Source organism: Dysidea avara, chromosome 3, assembly GCF_963678975.1.
Source record: "Dysidea avara chromosome 3, odDysAvar1.4, whole genome shotgun sequence".
Lineage (NCBI taxonomy): Eukaryota > Metazoa > Porifera > Demospongiae > Dictyoceratida > Dysideidae > Dysidea > Dysidea avara.
The window spans coordinates 6,801,212-6,827,703 of record NC_089274.1 but is presented as its reverse complement, the minus strand read 5'-3'; the positions used below and the strand labels follow the sequence as shown (position 1 = coordinate 6,827,703).

The following is a 26,492-nucleotide window of genomic DNA, read 5'->3' as shown; positions in this document are numbered from 1 at the left end:
AGAACTGGCCCAAGTTGGCACTCCCATCCACCACACTCTACTCTATGCTAAGATGTTCTATAAAATGGGTTTAGCCTATTCCTACACCTACAGAGCTACTGAAACAGAACCTACAGAACACAGAATAGAAAAAAAAAGGAAATGGGGCTTAAACGGCCCCAAGACAAGGTCAACTGATGCTGGAACATGACCCTTAAAGGGATGACCAGAGGAGGAGCGAGAACCCCTTATGCACATGATGGCAGAGTGTAATAAGGAGAAGCCAAGACGGCAGCGAAGCCAGCTCATCACCCTACAGTACGGTGATTTCCACTTACAAGATAGGAGGAAGGCCAGGCGCTTGTAAGCCACAGTAGTGGAGGCACCCATGCCTCCAGAAGTTGAAAAAACAAGAGGATTAAAATTACCATGTTCCACCTCTCGCACTCTCTCCTCATGGGTTTTACTCTTTTCACCACCTTTCATAACCCTTACGTAATATTAAGCTCAAAAGCATCCAGACTTCCTACTGTAGTTGTTGCTCTCTCTCTTCGACTTTAGGGCACGCATCTAGTAGCTGCCACGAGTAGTCGACTTTAGGGGCAGTGTTGCCATGCTGTGAATAAAGTTCATAGATTTATGAACTTTTTGTCTTGTTTGTGAACCTGAAATAATCTATGAATTTTTTTACGAACCTGGAGTAATCTGTGAACTTTTTATGAACTTTTGGCAATTTTAGGTGGTAACCTTTTTTTTTTTTTTTTTTTGCTCTTCAGTGCCCTACTAACCCAGAGATTCAACTTATTTATAATGTGTAGGCTAGTTTTCGGAAAGTGACTATGGATTTATGAACTTTTTATGAACAAATTTATTTTTTCACATGAACATTTGGAGCAAATCATCTGGCAACACTGTTTAGGGGATGCGTCCAGTAGCTAGTTGCCGCGAGTAGTAGACTTTAGGGGAAGCGTCCAGTAGTTGCCACGAGTAGTAGACTTTAGGGGAAGCATCTAGTAGTTTAGCGTTAGCCCGTTAGAGTTCAGCTTTGGTTTCAGGCTTCTTCACCTTCAGGTTAGGTTCTTCTTACTATATACAGCTTATTTCGTTAGTCACATTTATAAGATACAAAAGAAGGGAATCAGGGAGCTAGCAGCGGTAGCATAATCGGTAGCACGTCTGGATGCTTTTGAGCTTAATATTACGTAAGGGTTTATGAAAGGTGGCAAGGGGGTGTCACTCCAATATGCACTGTACTACGATCTGCGACCGCGGTCAAAGCTAAAGGTCAATGAACAAGGCCGATTTTTCACGAAGAACAACGGTCAAACTGTTTTCCCAGCACGGTCAAAGCTTTGCGAGTACGTAGTGCACGAAAATATAGCGAAAATAAACGGAACCAGGTCCACGGTCAAGACAAAAATTCGATGAAAGTCAATGGTCAAAATCGAAAATCGACTTTGACCGCGGTCGCAGATCGTAGTACAGTGCTTATTGGAGTGACACCCCCTTGAGGTGGTGAAAAAGAGTAAAACCCAATTTCGGGCAAGCGGGTACAAAATCGTGATGTCAGCATCTCAGTCAACGGCGTAGATGTCAGTGTCTCATTGAGTGTATCAGCGCCCAAAGGAGCGCGACGTAGTGGGTCTACGCTACAGAAGGTAGCCCAGAGAAAAATCCAGCTAAAATAGTACCCCAAATAGAAAGAAGTATTTCGGTATACAAATGTAAGGTTAGTGTATTCTTATAATTAACGCACTTCATAAACTTTTCACAGCAAGATGGTTGTCGCTGTCAAGGATGGCGTAGTATGCACGCCCCTAGTGGTCAGACACATTCAAAAAATCCACTATAGAACTCATCAGACTTGTGTAAGGCTTGTCAACATACGTACGATCTACACATCAGTGACTTACAAGGATTAAGTTCAGAAGACTTGGATAGGATAGTATGTACTGTGACTGACATGAAGAACCTGTTAGCTCAGATGAAGAATGAGAAGGAGGACCAAGGTACAAAGAGGATGTATGTGTTCTTGTTTCAGTTTTTGAAGAAGCATATGTTAGGAGCCAAAGATACCAACTATTCCTGGTGACAACCTAGTCTCATGTGGCCAGACCGCTCTTTCTCCCATGACGCTTATCAATTGAAAATTACAAGCACCTGCTTGAAAAAGGGTCTGGTCCAGTTTACATCAGCAAGTCATTCTCAGCGGATAGTTATAAAAACCGGAATCAAAACGGGAAACGAAACGAGATCAGCCTACAGTCTAGTGGAGGACAATCACTATATTATGCACAGTTACACTATAATATATGCACGCACTACCTGTTTATGCATCAAGCAAGACTCCAGGTGGCAGATTTCTCTGCACGGTGCTTATCGATTAGAGATATCAAACGCCTGCTCCTATCCGAAGGGTCTGGGAACTCTACAATAGAGAAGTTCTGTGCTTGGGTAGGTGAGCGTTGATTATCCCTTAACCACTTTCATAAGAGGTGTGCCATATATAGCCACAGATGGCTTCATCCCTCTCTTAAAGGCATGGCTTCGGACTCGTCAACCCACTGCAGCCAGTCATTGTAATGATCACTGAGTAGTTATTCCCTAGTCACTCCTCTTATGAAAGTGGTCAAGGGACCCTTCGGATAGGAGCAGGCGTTTGATATCTCTGAGGATATCTCTAATCGATAAGCGCCGTGTAGAGAAATCTGCCCGGGTACCTAGAGTCTTGCTTTATACATAAACAGGTAGTGCGTACATATATTATAGTGTAACTGTACACAATATAGTGATTGTCCTCCACTAGACTGTAGGCTGATTTCGTTTCGTTTCGTTTCCTGTTTCGATTCCGGTTTTTATAACCATCCATTCTCAGCACCTTTATCCTCGCACACAATGATGGCCTTGTGAAGTATGTCGGCACAAGCGGGCTTCTCATATCGTTTAGCGGGCTTCGAACAAAGAGGCGGTTATGACGTGTGCTGAATCAACACCCAACACCACCATGCTGGCTGAGAGAATGACTTGCTGATGCAAACTGGATGCCACCTTATTTTCGCACACTGCAAAAGTTTAACTGCAACAAATAAGTTTGTTTGCCCTTTACCACAAAAATTTTGCCCATTGAAACTTTCCCCTATATTAACTTCCCCCTATACTGTATGTTTGCTATACAAAGCAGCTAATGGAAATTTTATGTTCTTGGTTGGTACTATAATATCACTACAGGAAATCTCTAGGAAATGACCAATAATTACATGAAAATATTATAATTTTTGTATTACTCTAACACATCATTTGTCATGATCCAGGAACTATAGCTAAGCCATGTCCACAGGAGGATGTGGTAGGCAGGAAGTTGTTGTTATATCACTGGTGGAAGCTAGTATAATCATGGTGTGATATAATTTCCTTTGTTCATCTAATAATTTTTTTTATGTCACGCAGTTCACGACCTGTTACATAGTACTGCTTGACTCTCTGAACTTCTGTACTCTCATATTGCTCTGGTTTCCAGTTGCTTAGTGTAAGGTCTAGAAAACTTCTAAACTCTACTGGAAACAGGTACAAAGTTTTACTTGGTCATAGGCCAGTCCATATTTCAATATCTTATCTTCCTGCTCAATGGTTTCTTGCATTATTTATTACTTCTATGTATGTACAGGTGTCCTTAGACAGAAATTTATTTTGTTGTTTGCTCATACAGACCACAGTAGAATGAAATCCATTGCCCTTACAATTTTTTATTGACTGTTGGTGGCTTCATTTTGAAATACTACATGCTAGTGGATGTGTTTTAGTAAAGCAGTAAAGTACAGCTATACTCAGTAGTATGTGCTAGACCTGTGCTTGTTTTTTTGGCAGGTTTCTCTCTCTGTATTGGAAGCAGGGCTATTAAATAGTTCTCCGATTTGGCGGGAGGATTTCAACCAGACACCTGAGGCTATTGCATCACTCAAGACCCCATCACCAGCTGCTCCTGTGTCTTCCCCTGCTACGTCATCATCAGTTCGTGTACATGATCCTAATGCCTCAGGGCCTGGAAAACAAGACTTCATGACATCATCACCAATGCCTTCCATGTTGAGCCCCTTCACCAGTGTTAGTTCTCCAGCCGGGACAGGGCCAGAACCTCCACAGATATTCACCCAGGAGTTTCCCAGCTCTGACTCCCCAAGATACCATCCCATAGCTAGAACTGGTGAGCTGTATATAGTATATACCATTGTTATGTACTATGGTATAACTATTGGTTTTATTTAGTACTGTGACTATTGTTGGACAAACACATATTAGCTGTTGTGCTTATAAGAGTGCATCTGATGGATGTCATACTGAATATTTTCCATATAGTTGCAAGTTTTCTTTCAGAATTGCAGATAGCAAAAATAGTGAAAGAGTCTGGAAATGCTACGTCACTATATGCTGATATTTTTTAAAAAAATGATTATAAATGAAGAATACGGCCTTCAAATTTCAACTAGGTGCTCACTGGTTATGCCAGAACTGGGAAAGAAAGCACTAGGTTCTTCTGAAGTAATTGGCATTAGTTTAATTAATAACCCTTCGAGGACCAAATTAATTTTCAAGTATGGAGGAGCGTAACTTTATGTTATAAGGAAGGCAGTAGCCTTCTGTAAAATGAAGATGGATTGTTCAATAATATCATAATAGTATTGTTCTATACAAAACAGTACTTGTGATATGAAGCGAAGAACGGGCGATGTCATCTCCACTGAATGCGGGGGGTCCTTCACATACAAAATCAATCTACGAAATTTCGAAATATGGAAATTTACCAACCAAATTTCTAATTTCTGGATAAATTTCTACCAAATTTCCGAATTTCTGGCTTGGAAATTCTTGGATGCTACGAAGTTGTAGCTTGAGTTGTAGTATATTCCGTGCCTTAGGCTACTGTATTATGGTTTCAATATGGGTTCAAGCTGAGCCGAACGGTTCACTAGCGGTCTGGTAAGCCGTCGTGACTCTATCATGGTTGGGGTGAGGTAGGAATTTGAATAAAACACTCACCAGTAATCCACGGACACACCAAAACGACTTGCACTGTGGCCTTTGCACCATGGGAATCGAATCAGCTCGAAAGTATACAACAAATTTACGAAGCAGATTACGGACAAATGTTAGTGCGTATAATCTAGATGGCGCTATACGTCTTCTATTGATAGTGACCCCTCTTCCTTGCATCTGGCCTCGTGTATATACACATATAAATCCATGCAATATAACTTACACTAATGAAATAATCAAAATTCAATGCCAAACATTATAAAAATTTTAATCGTATGGATTTATGTATTTAAAATTTCAGTTAATATTTCTGAATTCCCAACAAAAATTTCTACATTTCTAATAAAAATTGCCAAATTTCTATGGTCATCAATGACATTTCTGGAAGTGAAGGACCCCTCAACTGAATGTCCGCTTCGTTATTTCTTTATCGCGTATTCATGAGGTAGTCACGTGATCTTTTGTATACAAATCGAATCGCCATCACGTGCTGAGTCAAATGGCGTTTAGTTTGATGCACTACGCTGAAGTACCATCGAGATATGGCCAATCAAAGTCAGAGGAGGTACGACACGAATTAAGCGCTATTGAAAAGAATTCACAGTAATTGCATTCTTCAAATGGTAAAATTGCGGAAAATCAATCCGTAGACAAGATTTGATGAACCGCAAAGCTACTTAGACACTTGTGCAGTTGATTTTCACTGGTTCTCTCTTCCCAAGTTGCTGCTTGGCTTGGTTTTGTACGGTTAGTTATTCATCACGTGACGGTTCTTCCAATAGGCTGTGTATATCGAAACTGAACCACTGGGGTTGAATGGGGTAGACTGCACCGTTGAATTAAGCATAAGAAAAGAGTTAGATCGGCACGTATTTTTCGTTGATACCACCACGAAATAGCTTCCCTGTACAAAACATATGTGCTCACGTGTGCGTGTCGTACCTCCTCTGAATCAAAGTAACAGGTGTAGAGTAATGGCGGACGATAATGGAAGAGCTACTTTTTCTTGGCGGCATAGCAATGGAGATTCTTTTCAAACCAAGCGATACTTGGTGTGATTTTGTCAGGAATTTCATGGTGAGTATCGTAGTATTAGCGAATTCTTTCTACTGTGTACTGATAAGTAGTTATAACGGCTTATACTAGCCCATGTACTTGCGTCCAATATATTGGACTTTGGTCCTCGAAGGGTTAAGCAACTCATTCATCATAACAATTTGGCCACCATTAGTTCTTTAGTGTGTGCAATCGACTGAAATATCACTTTCTCAATCAGTAACTATTGGATATTCCAATACTAATTCTGAATGCCTCTATGCTGCTAACAAGATGCACGTAATGATAAATCACTTAACCATACACAATTTTTGGCATCATTGAGTCTCAAGATTTCAGTCTATCCTGTTGAAATCATGGCACCTGTCACACTTGAATGATGTAAACTATATATCCTGTATAACAAGTCAGTTTAGTGGCTGTGTTCAACAGAAACTTGTTATGGGGTATTTTGTTTGTAAACATCTTGGGTGTACTAAGGTATTTTGTTTTCCCGAAGAATTTGCCAGCAGCACTTTTTTGGGTAGGTAAAAATAGTGGACCCGGGACCCACGGAATTCCAACTCGCTTGGAATTTTATACACCTCACAGTATTCTATATTTGTACTAGGTACTTTTGCAAGTAGTCTTGCATGGCCAATCCACTTTTTCTCCCCTTCCGGCGTCTCGCACGATGTTTACACCAATTAGAAATTATAAGTGCCTCTAAAAAGTGACTGAAGCTGACTGCATTTATAGACCACTGCCTGCTGCACAGTAAGCATACTAGTGTATTATACCGCCTAGCTACTAGGAACATTGTGCAAATGCACCATGACGTACTGAAGAGCTGCTGGAACTTGCTTAGCTTGGCTTAGCTGGTAACTGTTTGCCTGCTGCACAATGAGCATGCTAGTCTAGTCTATTATGTCACCTAGCTACCAAAGTTTAGAAACATTGTGCAAACAAATACGGAAAATAGCGAGTGACCTGTAATTAATGCAGTCAGCTTCAGACGCGTTTTCAGAGGCGCTTATAATTTTTAATTGGTGTAAACATTGTGCGAGACGCCGCGAGGGGGGAAAAGTGGATTGGCCATGCAAGACTACTTGCAGAGGTACCTAGTACAAGTATAGAATACTGTGAAGTGTAAAAAGTTCCAAGAAGAGTTGGATTTCCGTGGGTCCCCGGGTCCTTGGTCCCCAGGTCCAAGGACCCGGGACCAAGGAGTTGGATTTCCGTGGGTCCTTGGTCCCCAGGTCCTTGGTCCCTTGGTCCCCTACCCTACTTTTTTAGGTGATGCACACTGTCTAGTATTATTGGCATTTTTGGGTTAAGGATGTAGTCTGATCACTGGTTTGTCTTATGTCTAGCTTCACTTGGCTCTAGTTCGCTGATGACAAGTTTCTCTCCTGATCAGGCACTGTTGCAAGATGACAGCAGCAAACCATCACCAAAGAGACCGAAAATAGAAGGTAGTAAATGTTATGCTGTACTCTGTGTATGTGTGGAGGGGGGGATCAGTTATGAATGTACTCTAATAAAGCATTCACATCTAACTGTTTGCGTTATGCTGTATTCTCTCTGTGTGTGTAAAGGGGGGAGTGAATCAGTTATGAATATACTCTAATAAATTTACTTATGGTACTTCACCTACAGTATTTGTGTGTGAAAACATTTGGGGGGAATGGTCACAATTTTGTAAATATTAACTCAGGTATTCATTACCTTAGAGGGAGTTAAGCATCATTCCAGTTCATAAAGCAGTCTTAAAAGTAATATTGTTTGAGATGAATTGTATGTACAATCTCTTATGTTTCTCTTTATGTACATGTGTACAATGCGAGAGATTTATACTGTTAGTAGAATAATTATTGAGATTGTGTGTACTCATGTATGTACTGTAGGGCAGGACCTGATGGAGTTAGCCTCACAGATAGTAGCTACTCTAACTGAATCAACCAGCATGGTTGGTCCAGAGGTATGTAAGGTACTCGTATGGTACATGTATAGGTATTTTGTGTGTGTGTGTGTGTGTGTGGTATATACATTTGTATGAGTAAGGATATGTGTGGGACAAATGTAGGTGTGTGTGTGTGTGTGTGTGTGTGTGTGTGTGTGTGGGCATGGGGTGTAATGTATCATATACTTACATACTATCTCATGCTATGGTAGGGTTGTACACCTGAGCATGTACTAGATATGTGTAGGTGTAGTTGTATTAGGATTGTGTTTGTAATACTGCAGACATGCCGGGTAAAGGATCCCACGTGTGTTTTCTAAATTTACTTCAAGAAGTCAAACCAACCTATTGCAAGCTCATTAACTTATATCAGTGACCCATTAATGTATGCACTTTAGATAAGTATGCAGAGTTGCCTGCAATGGACAAGTGTAGGTATGTTAAATGGGATTCTTTTAAATTACAAGAATCCCATTGATGCAGGCAACCCTTCATACTTAACTAAAGTGCAGACAGGATGCATGATGATGCATATTTTTGTTTCCGGAAGTGTATACATTATGCTTGGGAAGTTATAGGTTATCATTGAACAGCAGATGATTTTCTGAACATGGGTTGTTAGAATTCCTTAAATAGTTGATGTACAATGAAAATTAGTGTCATTCAAAATGAGGTCTTTTTATGGCAGAATTGTGAAATGTTTATTGCCTACATTTTCATTGTTCAAATGTTCAACATTTGTGATCATCTGTTTTACATCTATATCCTTCTATACAAGTATAAGGAAAATTTTATTAAATTCAAGTAAGTAAAACGTAATGAACAGTTGCCTACACTTTACCACATGCCTGTAATGTATTCAAAATGTTCTAGTACAGTTTGAAATATAACAAAATTTTCCTTTCAGACAACTACATCTTATTGTGGTTTTTTAGATGGGATTCTTCAATGAGAGGGACCAGTTACCCAAAGAAGAGGAACATACAGAAGTTCTGAAGTTTCAGATACTACATAACAACTTCAAGGAGAAGCCACCAGATCAACACCTGATAATGCTGAAGAACGTCTTCTCTCATCAGCTACCCAGGATGCCTATAAGGAGTACATCACTAGGATTGTGTTTGACCCGTGAGTGGTACTGTGTTCATTGTGTTGTGTGGCTATTTGATGCATGCACATTCTGCATATCCATAGGTTTGCATGTAGATCATTTTAAAATTGATAGTGCTATGAGCCCTTTTCTTTTTTATATTTTTCGGAAATTCTTTAAGTACGGTAATAATGTTAAAGTAGGGATCTCCCCTAAAATGACACATGCCGCCTATAATTCCACCTTTAAGAATTACGTTTACAGTTAGTCCATCTAATATCAAGCAAATGCTTACAAGCATCTGGATATAGAATTTAAAAGAAATCACTAAAATTCGAATTTTCATCTGCCTGCCTGCCTGCCGCCTACTGACCACAATCGCAAGGCTGGAGGCCATACAAAGCACCATACAGCTACTATTTTACGCCACAATAATAAACGTACCAGCGGGATGTGCCTTTTGGGGTTCCAATGAGTATGTTCCCTCTGTGCCTTGTAGTGTTGCACCGATAATCGGATCGGTTATTGGAAAAACAATATATCGGGCGTGTTTTTCGTATATCGGTATCGGATCGGCATGATGATGAAAAAATCAGCAGATACAGATATATGAATTTATTCAGGAGTACATGCTCATGTGCACCAAATGATGTCTACAAATGTAATGAGTTGCATTTTCCTGTATTATAATGTTGTTATTACTGCTTCAGTGCACTGTCAGCTGTTGTTGTAGCAATACTGGCACTATAAACAAGCTAAAGTGGTCCTTCACTAGTAAAAATTGCTACAAAATAGATATGTTGTACTATATCGGATCGGCTATGTTTATCGGTTTGAGAATATTATCCGATATCGGTTATCGGAATATCGGCAAAATCTCATATCGGTGCAACACTAGTGCCTTGTCGTGCCCTCTGCGCCTTGTCTTTCCTTTTAGGCTGATCGTCATCTCTTCATGTAGCAAAACCATATTTTCCATATTAGCACTTTCCTTGAGCACCATATTTAGATGCCACAAAACAAAAAGTTACTGGTCACCCGGTAGATGTATGTAACTTGATAGGGTCAAGCCCATGCCCATTAACAATCTTTTTTAATGATTTATAACAAATCGAATACAGTGACCACTTATTGGTTAGCTGTATTTATTGTAGCACAGTGAAACAAGGAATAGAATGACCAAGCCTCAGTCTTGGTATATAGGCTAGAGGCTGGCTTGAGATACTCTAATACAGCAGTCACCCTAATAGAACAGTCACAGATGTATAGCTGTATGCTATATACCGTATAGCGGGTTTTTATCGTGAGGACTTTAATCTCGCATTTTATCATGTGGAGTTTTGTTTATTGCAAAGTTTTTTTAGTGCCTGTAAAACTGTCAGAACATTCAACAACAAACCAGGCGTTTGTTTGCACACAATAGCTTGCTAATTGTTTTGTAACGGCTCGATCAGTTGCTCGTTCCCCTACATAACATGTGTTTCTTCACCAAACATCACTGAACGCGGCTGCCCTACCTGTTTCCTGGCGAACTTCAGATGCCTGCATCAATTCATTGTGGATACAAAACATAGATACAAAGAAACATGGCAAACACAACAAATTTCACTACTTTCTGTTTAGTACGCGAACACTTATTGCAACGAATAATAAATTTGTGCGAAGAATTTAATGTTGCGAATTTGTCACTTAGTGAGATTAAGTGTCGCATGATTTTATTTTCGCAAGTAAATTTGTCCGCAAGAAAAACCCGCTATACAGTAACAAAAAACCAAACTAGTATATTAAAAAAATAGATAGAGGGATCTAAGCGATAAAATGTAGTGTAACAAGAGATCAATGATTGTATTACATAAAGCTGTGACATGGACCAAATGTACATAACTGATTATTGACTCCCTAACACGATTGATTAACCGATTAGTGGGTTTAATGATTATTTTTACAGTTTTCAATGTACTTTTATGTTTTCTTAATCAAACGTGCTATTTGGCATAACAAGTTAGGGAAAAGAGTGGCTTTGTAATGTGTAATTCCAAATAATATAAACAGCCTCCTCACTCACTTAATGCACTCTTTATGACCAAAACTGTAAACGACTCTGTGGTCATGTGATCCAATTGTATTGCATACAGTAGCCTGATTATCAATCATTCTCAACAATAACTGATTGATTCTGATTATTGTATAACCATTTTACTTCCCTAGACTATTATGCATAGCTATGTGGGAAAATCCCTAATTTGGCATTCAACAAATTAATTATTATAACATGCCAATGTAGGTAGGGATTTTATGCTGAAGTACCATCATTCATCTATTGTTTCACTGCTTTTATCGCTTGGGTCCCTTTAAATTAATAATTTTCTAGTATGCTAAGTGCATGCCAATGGAATCTGAGGTACCAGTTGTTGTGGTACATTGCTAACAGCTTCACCTGAAAAATTTATATCTGTGTAGTATGAAATTTCAAAACCTTTGTTCTGAATGTATGATGCATTTGTACTTTTCAATCCATATGCTGTATATTGTAGGACTTTTGGGACTAAGAATTTTGATAACTGAGAAGTTCTGCTGTACAGACTTCAAAATATTGATAGGATAAATTTTGTTAGTTTTATTAACCCTTTACAAATTTATGTGAAAGGATATTAAGATAGGAATATTGATTTACTAGTTTTTACACATCCAAAGGTTTAGCCAATAGTTTATACATATATGTGTGACTGTGTTTATTGCTACTTAGTAACCATTGTATTCTGTATCCATGCAATTTTTGTGGTATGGCTGTGTACATTGCTGAGGAACCACAGTTCAGTAGCAGTGTTACAATTAAGCCATATATAGTAGTAAACAATTATCAGTGGGATGTGGCGTGGTTTTGAAAAGAACTGAACTGAAATGCCTTCACTAGGGCATCTTTATAGCGACAAAGTGAACTTGTGACACGGTCAGGTGGTATCCTGTTTATTCCAGAGGTTGCTATTACAGATACAATGTACACCGTAGTACATACATGTTGGTATATGGCCACAACTGCTGAAGTGGAAGTACTTGTGAGTTGAAGGTATGAGCCCTGCAGGATTTTCCCCGTTTACACTGTAACAAGTGCATTCTATAATCAGCTAACCCACTTATGTGCATAGCACCCACCTTCTAACCTGGGTCCAGCCATAACACAGCTCAAACTGAACTGCATTGTAAATCGTTCAAGACACACAAGCCAGGATACAATCCCATATTTTAAATTTAATTAGTTTTAAGTATTTCATTTCCAGATGTCAGATCATTGAATGAACAGCTAAGGATACTTTGCTTTTCCAGAAAGAGTCATCCGTAACTTCTACTATTATGTCTTCATGTTTACGCAAAACTTTGCCAATGAAGTACCTTTTGACCATTGTGAAAATTATATGAGACACAAGTACACTGCTAATATAGTGGGAGAGCATCTGCACAAGTTCTTTCATTTTTTTTAAAACTAAAAACAAGTGTAGAATATTCTATTAAGTGGCTATAACATTCCAATTGCTTTACACTGTTGATGTGGTGACAATTGATCTGCCAATATTAAAGTATATAGAGCATCTAAACACAAGGAGCTATTTATGTACATTACACGTTTGTGTTGTATGTGCAATCAGCACAATCCTAAATACAAACTTGTGTTTAGCCAACATGTTGAGCTCTAGCATGAGCAAGACCTGACCTGGGTTTAATTGTCCTGCATTGTGAGACTTCCAGGGATGGATTCAATAAGGTTGTAATAGGGTAAAGCAGTTAGTTTATGCCTAAAGACTCTGTGCTTGATATGGAAGATGTATTGTATCATGCGCTACAGGATACCATGTTTAGTTAGTGATTACCAAAAAGAAATTCTTCATGTTTTTTTTTATTGTATTACTGTCATACTAGTCAGGAATAATACTAGTCAGGGAGCCCATTACAATAATAGGTGCTGACAGTAATTTTACAGGCAGTTGTATCAGCTTCACTGATGACAGTGATTTTCAGAAAACTAAAGCATTGTCTTGAAACAATGAACATCCCTTATATTGAAGCAATATAAAGGTTCATTAGTTATGTGTTAGTCTGTGAATACATGATGGTGGTCTTGGGAATTGAAGCTTGCAATGTACAATACTATGTCGTTGTAGTACTTCCTATAGTGCTGTATTAACTATCCTTTAGAAGACTTTACGCAATGTTTTGACTAAACTAGCATTAATCTAGACCTTGATACATGACACAATAAACTCAAAGGGTAACACTCAATGCTAGCACCCACAGTTTGCCATTTGTTAGCTAATTTTCTAGACAAGACAGTTTGGCGTTTATTGAGGCTTAGTAGCTACTTGTCTTGGTGTAAATTACACCTTCAACTCGAAGGGTTGGGTGAATTGTGATACTAGCAGTCACAGTTTGCCACTTTTTTTTTTTCTTTGCTTGCTTTGCCTAGGAATTTCTAAAGTGCTTAGTATGAGCCCACATTGGTTTCTATGCTACTGAGAGCCCCTCAGACAATACCCACAATTAATTACCTCAGCCTGTGGACTTGATAATTAGTTTGTGGTTAGCCTCACCCACATCTTCCTTGGGTCTCTAAATAGTGTAGAGACCCTGTCAGCTTGTTCTAACTGATAAATCATTTCTAATTGAGGAGGTAGATGTGGGTGACCTGTAATTTATGGTCCAAGTATAGTGTTAAAGGGCTTCATTTTCTTTTCTTTCTTTTTTTTTTAGGAAACACCAATCACTCGGACCAAGAGTATTATATACACTGTCTAGTGTGTTTCATAGCAAGATGCACTAGTAGTCTTGAAATGGACCATAGGCGGCGGAAAGGGGGGAGGCTAGGGGGCTAAAGTCCCCCCCTAGGTCTGCTGAGGGGGGGCTTAGCCCCCCCTCAGAATGATATCACACCGAAATTATCTTTCTTGGAGTGGGGCTGAAACCGTGATAAAGATCGAGATACTCTAATAGAGCAGTCACTCTAATAAAGTAGTCAGTGTGTAGCGAGCTATGTAAGGATTTTTATGTAGTTTATCAGCTAGAAATGGTAGCTGGTGGGGTGGAAAGTTCTTGTGAGTTGGTTGTGACCTTTTTTTTTTTTTTTTTTTTTTTTTTTTTGGTCTCACCTTACCAAACTATAGAAATAAGTCTGGGTCTGCTCAGCGGAGCCCCCCCTCATATCAACTACTTCCTCCGCCGCTGAAATGGACACGCCCATACTTCATAGTACTAGTGTATTAAGTGTTTGTTATTTATATAGGCAAGTTAAATAGTTCTTCAACTTGAAACCTATTGCACTACACTAGATTGATGTGACTACAAACTAGTTAGAAGTGAACTTAACACTTTATTAGAAACTGCACATCATCACTACTGTACTAACCTATTCAATGATTCCTCTACTATACATCAATGGGGGAAGGTGGAGACAACCCCTTCACTATTTTATCCCAGACATGGCATGGTGCACTTGAGTACATATACATCTGTGCAACACCAGAAATAGTATGAAACCAGCTGCCAAATGGATCGCACCATAAGTGAACTATATAGAATAGTTCTATGAGGCACCTTTGTAGACAGTTACAGTGTAGTTGGGATCCTGTTGTTTGTTCAGGATGGTTTTCACTGAAGTTTAGACTTTGTCATTTAATAACTTCATTTTAGTTAGTACGTATTATGTAAACAAAAACAATGTAGTTGAGTTCCTTATTTCATAGCGAGTATTTAGATGTGATTCTGTGTATAGTAAGGTTAATATGATGTGATTCAGCAATTCCGCCTGTAGTTGCCAGGAATTCAGTTTTAAATTCTAGAGGAGCTGTCTGTACGAGTCATAGTCTAGCCTTGTGGCGGGTCAACTTCTTTAATAAATCGTGTCCAGTGTGTTGAAGCATAGATAGGCATGAGTTTGAAGTCACATTCATGTACAGGAAACTTATGTGGAACCATGCCCACTGACTGATTATTAATTATGAAACTTACCTCTTCCTTGTATATGTTTGTTGATGGATTGAGTACATAATATTTCATGGATCACTTATTAGTGAATTTGCTCTGTTGAACATATTTTTGTTCCCTAATCGACTCTGTTATATAAACATGTATGGTTGCCTTGGCATTTACTATTATACACACACACACACACACACACGTATGTTGTCAGAATGTGTCATGCTGGTATGTGGCTTCTAATTTTATTTCTCCAATATAAACTGTTACTAAGTAATGGATTTCATTTCATATGACGTGTCTTTTTGTGCAGTAATTTAATTAATTGTGGAAATTCGTGCAGTAATTAATTGTGGAAGTTGTTGTCTTGGTAACAAAGCATCACATTGTGTGCATGTTGAACTATCAGTGTGCTATTATTACCTTATATGGTGATTGGTGGATAACAAGAAGTTTTCTGATAAAAACTTACATGTTTAATGGGGGCCAATATTTTACTTATTGATATTGGCTATTTTTTTGGTGGTATCGGTTATGGTTTTAAGTGCCCGATACCATAACTGATACTGGTACTTTTTATGACGTTATTTTCAAGATGTATAGTGAATGGAATGGACTATTAAGGAAGAAGCCAGTGATTATGATTGTTAGTACAGTTGAATGGGGCAATAAGCCACAAAACAGGATTCATTGAAGCCATAGGTGCTGTCATGATTCAGGATGGCCACAAAACCAACAGGCAGTGCTATAAGACATTAGCAAGCACATTATAAGTAAATTGGCATATTAAAACAGCAGTGGAGGTACTGGCTGTTTCTTGTAAATAATGCCTCTGTGGCAAAGTATCAGTATCAATCAGCTTCCACCTAAAGTGCGGATTGGCTGATAAAAAGTGGTATCGGTGCATCCTGTATTATATTGCCAATAATAGTCATAGCCCCTTGTCATTGTTGCTAGATTGCACTTTTCTTTGTCGCCTACTACATGATAAGTACATAAGTAGGTATCTATTTTTGCATTTCCATTGTTTTCTTATTTTGGCAGAGATATTTGAAACTACCTGTATTTAATTTTCTCAATCTGAATTCCTAGTACAGCAATAGTAAGTCTATTTTAAGAGCGTAGATAAGGAGAACTCATGTGCAGTGTATTCAGCTGTAAAAGTAATCAGAAGTGAAGCGTTATGCATAGCACAAGTATGCTGCTGCTTCTAGCCAGATCTACTAATAGATGTCCGTAATGTTGTGGGCAATACTAAGTTAGAAAATTTGATAGCAATTGTATATTTTGATACAGCACTGTAAAGCAGCAACAGCAGAAAAATCACTTTGTACAGCAGGAAATTAATCACAGGCACTTATGAGTATAAAAATATATGAGTTGAAGCTTGTACCATCATATTCACCATGAACAGGTGGATCCATTGCTGGGTAGGTTATTCCTGTATCCCTTTCTTTAGTCAAAATTGGTGAAGAAAGATTGACAGCATTCTATTATTCCAACGTGATGTAAACACACCAGTACTGCAGCAAAAGATTTTCAAACTCTTCTTGAATAGGTGATTAGGATGATTGATAGCCATGTTGTTTAACAGACTTTTAAATATTACATAATGCATCTTTATAATTTCATTTTGTAACAAAAAAAAAACTTGGTTTGTGGTTATATACATAAGTGTGTTGTCAGCTCAAGGGTAGACCATGAGATACCACCCAGGAAGAGATTGTTTACTTGTGGTTTTAAGGGAAATGAGGTTGCAAAATAATTTCATGAGGATGCAAACTGTAAATTGAATACCATGCAGAACAATAGTATTGTATTTAGATCAATGTTGAAACCGGGTCACTACTGCTGATCCGGATGACCCACTGACCCGGATGTGACCCGGATTAATTAAAGCCGAGACGTGTTTCGGCTAGTCTCGGGTGAGCGAACGAGTCTACATTTTGAGCGTTCGATTCGTGTTGAGTAAATATTGCAACTTCAGCCTAGCTGTAGGCTGAGGACCAAAAAATAAAAAAAAAGGTCTTCACCTACTGACAATAGCTACCCCTCACCATAGATACCCTCAGTTTCATGCTACATACTGCACTTACTAACAAATAGGCGTGGCTGAGCATATGTTGGTAATGCGATAAGTGGGCGTGGCTCACGAAAGAGGTACGCGATAGCGTTTATAAGTTCCACGTCGTCAAACGAACAATTTCGTTTCTTACATGATGCAATCCGGGTCAGACCCGGATAAATTGTAAACCGGGTCAGACCCGGATGACCCGACCCGGTTTCAACGCTGATTCAGATGCACAACAATGATGCAACTTTTCTCAAAGTAATGTGCTATTTTTAGCCCATTAGGGACTATGTGGTTTCGTGAATACTAACAAAATATGTAGTATATGTGATTCAATGTTAATTCTAATACCATACCTGTTTCACTGTCCATACAAAAGTCTCAATAGTAGCAGTGAAATTTATCCTGTATTTCACCGACAGCAGTGAAAAAGTTGTAATTGCAATTTCATTGGCTAGAATTTATGTTAACAATGTAGCGCCAATTAGTGTTGACGCATGTTTAGTACATAGTGACAAATTGCATACATGGCAACGATAATGCACAGCATGCGTATGCAGCGAGTATGGTATTAACTGGGAATAGCATGAGTAGCAGTGAAATTTGGGATAAATACCACTCTTGTTGTATTGGAATTGGTAAATTTATCCCAAATTTCACTGCTACCCATACTATTACTAGTACTAATAGTATTGGATGTTACGTAAAACAGTATAACATTTTGACTTTTCCACCTAAATAAATTCACCTGCCGTTTCTGCCATTTACTATATTCAATTTATCAGATATTGGGTGACTGGCTATTGGGCCAGTTGTGGCATTTTCAGTACAACTTAGACAAATGCCATGCAAAGTTGACTTTGGGTGGGTGACCACCTAATCATATATTGTGCATATGTGACCTACTTAGTGAAAACCTGACTTGTTTGCATTTTCCTTTACTTCATTTCATGACTTTTTTTGTGAAAAACCACTGAGCTGTTAAAGTTTCAGCCTTATCTGGTAAAAGCTTTCAGAGTTATAGTGATAGACAACAAGAAGTGCAAAACAATCGATTTGTACAGTAAGTCTGTTCACAAAAATGAAACAAAGATGTTTTACTCTTCAGGAAGAGGCAAATCCATTGCTATAGTAGATATTTTAATTCATGTCTTTCTTCACTGTTTACTGAAGCAATTAAAGCGTACGTAAAATTATTTATGTAGCACTCATTTTTTTTACCCAATGGCATTTATCTCAAAAACAGAATTACACAAACAAGTCGGGTTTTCGCTCAGATAGTCACATATAGCAAATGCCTGTAAAATGGTTAATTAATTTTCTGATCTTATTTTGTTTGAACTCTTGTTTTAGAATGAATGTACAATGGGTTTTTTTTCCTTTCTAATGGACTGTTACTGTATGCTGTAGTTATAACTGTTGGGCATGTTGGCTGTGTTCTATTTATAGCTACATAACTTTTATTCCTTAATAAATTTGTGCAGAAAATTCTCTAGTTCCAGTTCAAATGGTTTGATTATGGTTTTGTAGAAACCATGTCAACAATATTTAATTTAAGAATGATTTCTAATGTTTGTTAGTTCAATGTATAGTTGCGTTATTCGTTACAGTGTGATATCCTGTCAGTATAGCAAGCATTGTTAAGTATTCAGGTCAACACAAATGTCAACAGTTACGTGTGCACAATTGTTTTGAATTAGCAGTAAAAATATAAGGGCTAGTCAAAGTATCTAATACTTTTATCATAGATACTATGAGCTGTAAACTATCTAAGCAATGTAGGTAATTATTTTAGTAACTAAGGAATTTGATGTGTCTTGGAGGTATTGGAAAACTTAATACAATGAAACCTTCAGAATGTATGACATCAGTGATGAAGCCCACCATACAGTACACACTTAGTGTGGTCACTAGTGAGGTATCCTGTGTCCTTTTGGTGACATATTTGATGTAAGTTTGATTAGTAATCAATTCTTGGTATATAGCCTTGGTGTTTACCCTTATGTCACACTATCCACACAATGTTGATGTATACACATGCTTCATAGACGTGACTGTGGTTGTCACCACAACCACGTTAATTGTTCACCACAAGTTTGACCTCCTCTGCAAGTCTGTTTATGTAGTACTAATACCTTATGGTCCTCCCAAACCAAATTACAAATACAATATCTTCGTATGACATTAGTTAAAGTTAAAAACCCTTAAACCCACAGCCATTTTAAAAAGTGCAAGCACTAAAAATGCTTTACCGTAAACAGCACAGTTAAGGACTACTGAGACTGTTTGCGGTAAAGCTTAAACATAGCTGTATAAAATTATTGATTTAGCAGGAAAACTTTCCACAGTTTGCTTTGAAACCACAAAAAAAACATGAAACTTTTGCACGGTGAAACTTTCCTTGTTTACGGTATTCAGTTAACTTAATTTTATACTTGCCTCTTAAACAAACCCTCATAATCCAAGGCCTGCTACAACACTATTTTACTCATTGTTAAATTACTCATTGTTAAATTACTCACTGTAATCTGAAACATCCACGATACTTTTATTTCAAATCTGCTTTCTGTATTTCATTAACATGAGGCAAAAGTGATATTCACATGATTGATTCCTTAAGCCCGCATAATCCATAAAAGTGTATTTGAAATCAAATACACTTAAAGTAAACAAAAAAAACTTTTGCAAATTTATATGCCTGCATGGTTTCTTGTAGTGTTCAGCCATTCTAAAAATATAGATTTTCATATATAGCAAAGAACCTAAGCATTAAATCACTTCGTTTCCTTTCATGCTTAATCTATTGTTCTCTTTGGCCATTTTATTAATCCTATTATCAGCCGAGTATGTGCATGAAAACATGCACACAGTCTCTTACACTGTACGTTTAAATTGTACGTATACAAAAATGGTTAATCTATGGTATGGTAAACATCGATAGTACTGTATAGTAGGGATCGATCATGCTTTTCTGGTCAAGAGTATCATCAGAAACCACCCTCACTTCTTCATAACAGCTTAGCAGTATTGGTTAAGTATACCATAAATGTCTTCAGAGTGACTCCAAACCCTCCAACAAATTTCTGTAAAATTTTATTGGCAAGTCTTAGCAAGCTTGTCCCTGGTAATGTTTGTTTCACCTGCACATCTGACTGGTTTGATGGTTCCCAAAAGTTTACGTAACAAACATGGAAAGCCTCACACTAAGGCTCACCCATGATGATGTTTAGCATCCGCATAATTTAACTGACTGACTGCCTGACTGATGCGTCAAACCAAGACTATGGTTAATGCTATGGGCTTGATTTCGTTACTGTTTGACATCCGAGAGGTGTCTTTGCCAACCGTAGTAGTTATTATGCATGCATCATGGACTTACCTTTGTCCTCCTTTTTTGTCCCACTTCTTTCTTCACTACCATGGAGGTGTTGATTCATGGTAACCTTCAGTGTAGCTGGCTGCACAATAGTGAGCATAATCAAGCACAATAGTGAGCATAATCGGTAAATATTGAGCATTAATTTAAGCATAATAGGTGAATTTTTGAGCAGTGCAGCATAGCATAATAGGTAAAATTATGAGCATAATCAGCGGGTCCCTAGTGTGCATTTATATAAAATATATTATGTAGACAAGTATTATTCATACATTAAAGTAAAATTATGTACTGACTATACTTAGCTTACATCATTTTGTATGCTTACAGAATGGTGACAACACTGAAAGTAAATTGAAGACCATGAAACTGCTGCTCCATATATAGTTGAGACTGGTTCTGCGATGCAAGACTATATTTTGGTCACAGAGAATCTCATCTACTTGGATGTTGATGATCTCTTACAAGCCATGGCTGCTGTAGTTGGGTTGTACTACAACATCGCCTACCCTGAGCAGTGGAACAATTGCCACCTTTTAAACGAGTAGTTGCTGTGGGGATATATTCTTGTCCAAATCCTGGTCCTCTCCAGGCAGGGCTCATTGGAGATACAGAGAAACTGTCTTAGACAGTAATGCACTCAACATTGTGCTAGTGTGTTTCTGTACTCCGTATGTATGTACATTTTTGTTGTAACATTAATTTTACTACAATGTCACAAAAATATTTTTTTATACTGTAAGTCCAGCAAGTTAGTTATAGTAACAAATAAGTAGTAATTATTTCAGCATGACCAAGGGTAAAAATAACACAGATTAGCTAAAGTAACAAAATAATTTGTGCTAATACAACACAGACTTTCATGTGTTGATACAACACTTACACTCATAGTCATAAACTAGTCAGTCTAGACCATAATGTTGCTACTGTTGCTAGGAGCGTTAATACTAGGAGGTTTCTATTGCCATCATTACTTGTCATACTGCTGGTGTATGTTTCATTCATTGGAGGCTTTGCTTTACCTGTAAGGTTGATAAGAGCATTGTCACATCATATAACACCAAAACATTACCCAGTGACCTCATTAATAAGACTACCTCATTATAGTGACCACATCAAGTAGGCCCCAAACGTGGCTAGGGTGTACTTTAATAGAATAATGTGAGGTTATGATCATATAGAGGTGACCTTCCTAACAGTGCTCGAATTGAGGGTTTACGGGGGTATACGAAGTATATCTTGATAACAATTTTTGTAAATTAGTATACCTTGATAGCCTAGCTAAGTATAAGGTAGTTACAGTGCAGCTATAATACCCCGCAGCAAAGAACATCCATGAAACATTAGTTACTACATAGTAATACATATTCTTACTTGGTGTAACATGATTCGTGAGCCAACTGATCCCCCAAGGAAGCTAATCCCGCAATCTTCAAAAATTCTTTTCATGAGGTGTGCATTAATTAGAATTAAACAAGTGATAGTTAATTTTGCAAGCATGCTGTATGTATGTAATCTGCATTAGCCAGATTTATAATTTATTATGTAGAACTATATTATCTACCCCTATACTGTAGACTACATGTGTCCATCAAGGAAGTAATTGGTGATGAATCAGCTGATGATCATGTGATGAAGCAAAGTAAAGCAGTGATGAAGAAGAGTCATATAATGATGGTAGTGTATGTAGAGAACAAGTACCAACTAACAGTGACACATTTACCTAGTTGGAACTGGAAATGTGGCTGGATAAAAAATGTTCCCACCTTGGCTTATTTGTCGAAATCATAAATTGGGTTGTAAAGAGTTACCATCTTTAGGTATAGATGCTACAAAGAGTATTCATCTTTCTCGTGAATGGCAGTCAAAATTACCACTAATGTCATTCTCAAAAAGTAAATTTTTCAAAATTTCCTTATAGACTTTATTATATAGTATTCATGCTTCTTGCATTAAATTTTCATAAACATTTATTCAAAATTGCTACCAAATTCAATCTCAAAAAATTGATTTTTCAAAATTTTATTGAGGAAATGTTATACTATACTAACTAATTATAATTCTAGATCTGTTACGTAGCTCACTATATAGCTACTATTAGCATTCATGCTTCTTCCAGTGTTGAACTCAGCAAATTTCAGTCAAGATTGTCACCAAATAAAACATTATGATCTCAGAACATTAATATTCAAAATTTCTATGGGGAGCAGCCTAGGTCTTTACACTATAGCTATAATTTGGCTTTTTAGCTCAGTAGCTATAGCTACTATTAGCATTCATACTTCCAGTGTTGAACTATCAACAAATTTCAGTCAATATTGTCACCAAATTCAATCTCAGAATGTTAATTTTCAGTTCAAAATTTCCTGGGGAAGCATGCCCCCAGACCCCTAGAAAGCTCATGCTTCACATTTCACAAAGTGTACTTTGCACACTGCGGAATGATTTCCGGTACCTGTGTGCCCCCTCTTCCCTTAGCAAAATCCTAGATCTGCCCTTGATAGTATACCCTCATATAAGTTAACAATTCGAGCACTGTTTCCTAATGAGGTTTCACTATAATAGCTGACTCACTTTTAATAACATTCAATGTTATCATCTCAACTACTTGTCCAGCACTACAATATACTACAACATCTCCACACTGACTAGTAACTTGTGATATAGTGATCACTAGTTGTCCAGCATACTGACTAGTATTAGTGTAACTAGTAGTGTAGGGACATTTCTCAGTGTTCAGTGTAGCATTTACTAGTGGTACTGGGTTACCACATGCAGTACATGTCCCTATGTAGTTGCCATTTAGAGTTGCTGGTGGGAAGTTTACTTCTATTGTAGTGGATATCACTGAAATAAAAAAAAAAGGAATTTGTAACATAAAGTGTTAATACTAAAGGTCAATTGTGAGTGATTAAAAAATTTGCTAATAAAATGGCGTGGCACCCATTCCTTGAATATTCATCCCGTTCTGTATGGGACGAAGGAAATGGGGCCACATCGTTTAATTAGCAAGTTTTTAATCACTCACAATTGAGTAGTGTGAGCGAGTGCGATGTTACATTTGAGCAGTACTGTACTAACTACTAAGGGATACTTTGGGACCTTAACTAAGTGTCTGGATTATGTAGGTGTACTCAAGTGTCCACATTAACAGGTTCCAGTGTATGTTGTATTTACACACCTTGTACTGTAAAATAACAATATGGAGACTGGGTACTAGTATCATTGTTACACTGCTGCCAGCACCTGTAGCTGCCACCATCACTATAATCACTAATATCTATAATAGTTGTATATGATGGTCCTTCTTGTATCACATCATATTGAAGTGTGAACGGGCTGTAGTGTTCAAACACATAATTGCCTGTACATTGCAGTGGGCAGACAAACTGTAGTGATTCTCCTGGTCTTTTAGTTATTGTTGGTGCTTCAATGAGGTCTGTTGCACAGGTCGCTGCTGTAAAATAAGTAAAATGTAACTTGTGAACATTATCAAACAGTACGGTAGTACTGATTAAGTAGGGTTTGCATCAAAAGTGACGCGCGCCGCCAAAAATACCGCTCTTAAAAACCAACTTGGAAACTTCTTACGTAACGAAAATCACCTTTACGGAATAATATTAGTCCATCTAACATCAAATGTAGCATTAAAAACAAGAAAACACTTACTGGCAGCCGGATATAGAATTTTTTTAAAATCGTCAAAACTTGAAATATCGTCTGTCACTCACTCACTCACTCACTCACCACAGTCGCAAGCCTAGAGCCCAAACGAAGCAGTGCACGGTCACCATTTTACGCCACAACAACAAACTCACCGGTGGGATGTACCTTTTGGGGTTCCGACGAGTGTGCGCCCTGTCTTTTATCTTCGATCAGGCTGCTTGTCTTCTTCATCCAACGAAACCATACCGAGGCCTTAATTTTCCATATCAACACTTTCTTTAAGCAGCATAATAGACGCCACAGAATTATTTAAGGCGCTTAGGCTATGCTACTGTACGGCCCCCAAGGTCGGAGGTGCCAGTACTCCACGATAGGTAACAAAGTCACGCCCATTCTTTATTCTGGGTATTATCGCCCACAGGTGTGCGTTTGCACTACTTTCCATGTTGTTATCAGTGAAAAGGAAAGTGTAGAATTGTTCTACAAGGTGAGAAATGGTTGGAACCGAAGTGGCTTAGCGCTAGGTTGTTCATTGGCCAAGTTATTTTAAAAATCTGGTTAAAACTTCATTATAGGCGAAAAATGAAGGCGTGTTATTTCATGAAACTTTGTATGCTAAACTAAAACATCACAGGCTCTCACAACAGCTTTTAAGGCGTAGATTAAGTTGTACATTAGCGAAGTTATGGGCCACCAAAAAATAACTCATTAAGCGTGTGGGTTGAAACAAATTGTATTGTGCAGCTGGACTTAATCGAAAAGACATTGTTTCAGGTGGGTAGAGCTAGCCAAAATTTGTCGCCACCATTCAAACTCAAACGGCAACACGGAGATATGGACTAATGACTTCGCCAGTAGCCACTGATAAGGTCCAAAGTAGAGAACCAACAAGACCCAGCCAGGGCATCCAAAGTGTCATCGATTCTGGGAATCGGGTAGGCGTCCTTTTTTGTCACCTTGTTTAACTTTCTATAATCGATGCAAAATCGTGGGCTACCGTCTTTCTTCCGTACTACAACAACAGGTGAAGCCCAAGGGCTACAGGAAGGCTGAATGACATCTTTCTGTAACATCTTATGTAGCAGCTCTTGTGTTTCTTTCCTTTTGATGGGTGGCACACGTCTCAGTGGCTGGCGGATTGGAAGAGCATCACCTGTATAAATTTTGTGCTTTATCCTACAAGTACGACCCATATCATCTGAATTCACTGCAAAAATATCAGCAAACTCCAGCAATAGTTCTAGCAACTTTTGTTGCTGACAATTAGTTACATGTGTGCCAAGGTTCATTAACATACCTTCAATCAACTGCTTCTTGATTTCCATAGGTTCTGATGTCAATGACAATGACTGACATGCTCCAACAAATGAGGTGTCTAGAGATTGGACTGGTTCCATGTGTGCAACCACTGTGCCCTTCTTCACGGTGATACATTCAGGTCTGGGATTAAGCAAACAAATAGGGACTGCCATATCAGTAAGCGTCACCAATGCTCTGGCTACCAACAATGGATTCCGCTTCATGACATCGCCTTCAATAATCCAAGTGCCCTCTGATGCAGCATCTGGGACTGCTGCCATTATTTCTATCTCACTACATCCTGGAACTCTGAAAGTATCAGTCAATACAACATTCACATGAGCAATCTGAGAGGTCCCTGCTGGACAAATAAGGTTGAAGGTCATACCAACATGGGTAGTGCTAAAAGCCGGAATGGAATGGAACAAAACGAGGCGCACGCCAAGTTAATGAATCGTTTTTGCAGATTGTACACCGTTTCTTACCATTAAGTAGTGACTAGAATTGTGCTAAAGTTAGTTTTCTTCTGCTTGTAGGCATGCTAGAAATCGCTCGCTCGAAGTTTCTATTTAATGCCCACTGCACGAAAGCGTTTTGCAATCACCTACGCTGAAAAACTATCATTTAACCTGCTAAACTATTATTTTGTAAGCACTATAAGCATATGATCCATAGCCACTAACATACACTGTGGTTAACTCTCGTAAATTATTGCCCATGCTGGCAGACTTCAGAAAACCATCCTCACTGTTACTAAACGACTATAACATGAAAATACTACAGTAGTTTACCTTTTACAATGATAAGGAAGCAATTCTACATCAGGATTAAACAGAATTTGATGGATTGGTAAAAGCACATGCCACGTGGCGGGCATTAAATAGAAACTTCGAAAGCGCGATTTCTAGCTTGCATATAAGTAGAAGGAAATGAACTCTAGCACAATTCTAGTCACTGTGTGGCAGTTGGAAACGATTTTTCTACTTGGCGCGCGCCCTAATTGGTTCCGTTCCATTCC

General features: G+C 38.3%; 2 protein-coding genes across 6 annotated transcripts; one reads left to right on the top strand and one right to left on the bottom strand.

Annotated features, from left to right (window-relative positions):
- Positions 1–1,254: 1,254 nt before the first annotated feature.
- Positions 1,255–21,504, top strand: LOC136249126 (histone acetyltransferase KAT2B-like). Of its 5 annotated transcripts, none has more exons than XM_066041065.1 (7): positions 1,255–1,703; positions 1,754–1,988; positions 3,844–4,180; positions 7,419–7,520; positions 7,953–8,035; positions 8,944–9,136; positions 13,842–14,212. In XM_066041065.1, the coding sequence occupies exons 2-7, from the start codon at positions 1,971–1,973 to the stop codon at positions 13,961–13,963; spliced, it is 855 nt and encodes a 284-aa protein (XP_065897137.1). In that variant the 5' UTR covers positions 1,255–1,703; positions 1,754–1,970; the 3' UTR covers positions 13,964–14,212. The 5 variants fall into 5 exon arrangements, with proteins under 5 accessions (XP_065897137.1, XP_065897136.1, XP_065897139.1 ...); XM_066041064.1 differs by having other exon boundaries at positions 1,255–1,708; XM_066041067.1 differs by lacking the exon at positions 13,842–14,212 and adding an exon at positions 16,522–20,832 and having other exon boundaries at positions 1,259–1,708.
- Positions 21,266–26,336, bottom strand: LOC136249125 (uncharacterized). The gene is made up of 4 exons (XM_066041063.1): positions 25,473–26,336; positions 23,691–23,966; positions 23,084–23,356; positions 21,266–21,531 (listed from the first exon to the last, which is right to left on the bottom strand). Exons 1-4 carry the CDS (start codon positions 25,858–25,860, stop codon positions 21,401–21,403), a joined length of 1,068 nt encoding a protein of 355 aa, XP_065897135.1. The 5' UTR covers positions 25,861–26,336; the 3' UTR covers positions 21,266–21,400.
- Positions 26,337–26,492: the final 156 nt, after the last annotated feature.

Coding starts and splice junctions, on each gene's coding strand:
- LOC136249126 (XM_066041065.1), top strand. Junction 7,521..7,952: donor AAAGAGACCGAAAATAGAAG/GTAGTAAATGTT, acceptor TATGTACTGTAG/GGCAGGACCTGATGGAGTTA. Junction 9,137..13,841: donor ACTAGGATTGTGTTTGACCC/GTGAGTGGTACT, acceptor TTTTTTTTTTAG/GAAACACCAATCACTCGGAC.
- LOC136249125 (XM_066041063.1), bottom strand. CDS start 25,860: ATGACCTTCAACCTTATTTGTCCAGCAGGGACCTCTCAGATTGCTCAT. Junction 23,967..25,472: donor CAAGAAGCAGTTGATTGAAG/GTATGTTAATGA, acceptor CTTATTTTACAG/CAGCGACCTGTGCAACAGAC. Junction 23,357..23,690: donor TTGTTATTTTACAGTACAAG/GTGTGTAAATAC, acceptor TTTTTATTTCAG/TGATATCCACTACAATAGAA.